We start from the raw sequence: 3,190 nt of genomic DNA on the forward strand, positions 1-3,190 counted from the left end.
CCTCTAAAATAAATACCAAAGGAGCAGGGAGGTGGGAGTGTGGCAAGAAGGGGCGAGAGGGGGCAAAGAGGGCAGGTCTCAGACCTTACAATCCTGGCTGGTCTCTGAGGGGTGGGGGTAGGGGCAAGTGTGTGTGTGTCGGGGCAACGACTGAGACAGAGGCTCCGAACTTTCCGCTGTGTCTCAGTCTCCCCCCTCCAGCCCCCCAACAAATAGAGATGGGGGAAGTCCAAAGGTAATAAAACCAGAACTGCAAGTATCTGACAGGTAGTTAGAGTTGTGAGTGTCATTCTATTCTCTATAAAAGCAAATGACAGTCGTAAACTTCTCAATTTATCCGCTACCATAAAACGAAACTTCAAGGGAGTTGCTAAAGGGGTGGGGGGGGGGTCTCTCTTTTTTGCTTAGTCCTTGTTTTCTTCCTTTTCCTCCTCTTCTTTCTCCTCTTCCTCGTTTCCTTCTTCCTCCACCTTCTCCTCATCTCGGGCTCCGGGCAGTTTATCCTTGTTGTTCTCCTTTTTCCACTTCATCCTTCGGTTTTGGAACCAGATCTTCACTTGTCTCTCAGTCAGTCCCAGGGCGTGAGAGACTTCAATCCGGCGCTTTCGTGTCAAATAAGGATTAAAGAGAAACTCCTTTTCTAGTTCCAAGGTCTGATACCGGCTGTAAGTTTGCCTTCCGCTGCGCCGCCCGGGAGCTGGACAGAACAGAACCCCAGTCTTGTTATGTTTGGGTGGGGGCTCAGCTTTCCCCTGCCATCCTTTCTCCCCTAAAGTCCTCCTTCCGATCTCCCAGTCCCCCTTCCTCCCGCAGAACAGGCAAGGGCAGATGGGCGAGAGCAGGCAAGGGCAGGAAAGTTTGGGAGCTTGTTTTGGTTTGCTTCACCTTGGGAGGTGGGTGAGGTGGGGGCTGGAAGGGGGTCTGTCTGGAACCTGGGGGATGGCAGGGGCAGGGGTGGGGGTCCCTGCAGGGTACTCCCGGGCCTGCAGTCCCAGGAAAAGGGCCCTTGCAGCTTTGTTTACAAGTGCAGAGTGGCATTTGGCGAGCAGGGCTGGGGACAGTCTGTTTCCCCCCAAAAAGGAAAAAGGTCTGGGGGTAAAGAAGAGGGGCTTTGCTCACTGTCTCCTCATCAGATCTCTCTGACTAAGGCTTTGCCAGGAAGGAAAATAATTGATCTCCTGGAATGTATCACTGCTTGGCCTGATTGCTAACTGGAGACCAGCAAATAAATCACGGGCCATCCCCGCTGGAACTTGTCGCTTTCTCGCTTCCCCTTTTACTTCGAAATTGGGCCAGGAGGGGCCACCCTTTGAGGGGCACATGACCTGCGTCACTCTGAGGGTCTCCAGGAGATTCAACTAGCCTTTGACTGGGGGGAGGTTGGCTAGGCTCTCCAGGACCTCAGAGCCCTCCAATCGGTATGGTCCCTCCTTGAGGGCACTCTCCTCTCCTCTCTGGCTTCCTCTCTTCTCTGCAATGGAGGGAAGTACAGCGAAGTTGGGGTAGTGGCCCCAAGGCCAGCTCTCTGACAGAAGGCAGGGGGTGCCCCCAGAGAGCCAGAGCACCTGTTCTTGGGGTCTTACCACCCTCTGGCCCAGACAGGGGAGGGAGACAGGGGTCTCCCTTCACCCCAGGAAAGCCTGCCCACTGTCCTGGACGAAGGCTCTGTGCCTTATGGAGACCCTGATTGCTCCAAAGGCTGATAACCTCAGGGTCCTCAGGCCCCTTCCCAGCCACCTCACCAACTTTGATCTTAGAGATGGTAAGAGGGAGAGACGGACAGACAGACAGACAGAGGTGAGAAAACGATTTTTAACCCTTTGCACCCAGACACCACCTTTTCCCCTTCACCCCAGTCCCCCCAATACCCCAGGCAAGCCCCGTGCCTCACCCCCAGCTGAACCTCCCAACCTCCAGAAACCCACTCAGGCACCTAGGTGGGGCCGGGGAGACCCCAAAGCCAGGAGGGAAAGCCAGGACAGACAAAAAGGAGGCAAGGGAGGGGGAGACCCCGGAGCGCGGGAGACCGAGGGGGAAAGAGAAAAGGCTTCTCACCGTGGGGTCTCATCCATGGAAACATGAGGCTGGGAGACGAGTTTTGATTTAAGTGGCCTTGTCCTTCGCTACTGTTAGTGTTGGCGGAGGATTTACAGTCGGGATATTGCACCACGCTCGCCTCTTGCTGAGCCCCATAAAGGGACTGTCTGGGGAGCGCCTCGTAGCCATAGAATTTGGAGGCGTCTCCGTGGCAGCTCAGCGAGCACGGGTTCTGCTGGTAGCCCGAGTTGGAGATGCCCGAGGTGCCGTGGTGGAAGAAGTCCTGGACGTGGTGCGAGGCGTGCTGGAAGCCGGGCGCCGAGCCGCCGGGCCCGTACACCAGCGCATGGCTCCTGCCCACGCTCTGGGGGAACCGGCAGTCGTAATAGGCCGGTTCCAGGGACTCGCCGCCTTTGTATTTGGAGAACAGGGGGTTGACGAAGTAGGAGCTCATGCTGGGCACATGAAAACCCGCCGCCCCCTCCCCTCTGGCTCGAGACTCCCCCGCCCGGTACCCCCGAAACTCCCCTCCCCCGGGAGCGAACCCCCGGCCGGCTGGTCCCCGGGGCTGGGCCGGGCTGGGCGGGTGGGGGCGCCGGGCGGCCGGCGGCTCACGCAGCTCCCGGGCTGGGCGGCGGCGGCGGGCGCGGCGGCGGCTCTCTTCGCGGTCGGTAGGTAGAGCTCGCGCTCCCTCACTTAGCTCTTTGCTTTAACAGCCCAGGCGAATTCCTCAGACTCCCGGCGGTGGCGGCGCTTACACGCGATTCGCGTTCATCAATCCACGACATGAAGACAGGCGAGAGAGGAGAGAGAGAGAGAGAGAGAGAGAGAGAGAGAGAGAGAGGAGGGATGGTGGGGGGGTTGAGGGGTTCAGAGCTGGGGGGGACCTGGAGGGAGGAGAGGAAGGGGGAGGGATGGGGGTGTGGTGTATATGTGTGTGTGTGGGGGGGGGGGGGAGCCAGCCCAAGCTAATGGCTGGGGCCAGTTTTTCCAAGGTGCGCAGTCAGATCTGAAGGTGCCTCTCCCCCCTCTTCTCTTTCCCTTCCCCTCTGAGAGAGATACCTGAGCCAGCAGGTCAACTCAGGTTACCTCAACAGGTATAAGGCCCCCAGGGGATGGACGCCAGCACGGGAGAGCAGGTTCCCTGAACCAA

The 3,190-nt window shown here is 58.5% G+C and overlaps 1 protein-coding gene across 1 annotated transcript; it reads right to left on the bottom strand.

The window, feature by feature from the left end:
* Positions 1 to 404: 404 nt before the first annotated feature.
* Positions 405 to 2,491, bottom strand: HOXC8 (homeobox C8; the record flags this gene model as incomplete). Its single annotated transcript, XM_081115450.1, has 2 exons — positions 405 to 697; positions 2,056 to 2,491. 2 exons carry the CDS (start codon positions 2,489 to 2,491, stop codon positions 405 to 407), a joined length of 729 nt encoding a protein of 242 aa, XP_080971576.1.
* Positions 2,492 to 3,190: the final 699 nt, after the last annotated feature.

This window comes from Myotis nattereri, assembly GCF_964212035.1.
Source record: "Myotis nattereri genome assembly, chromosome: 2".
NCBI lineage: Eukaryota > Metazoa > Chordata > Mammalia > Chiroptera > Vespertilionidae > Myotis > Myotis nattereri.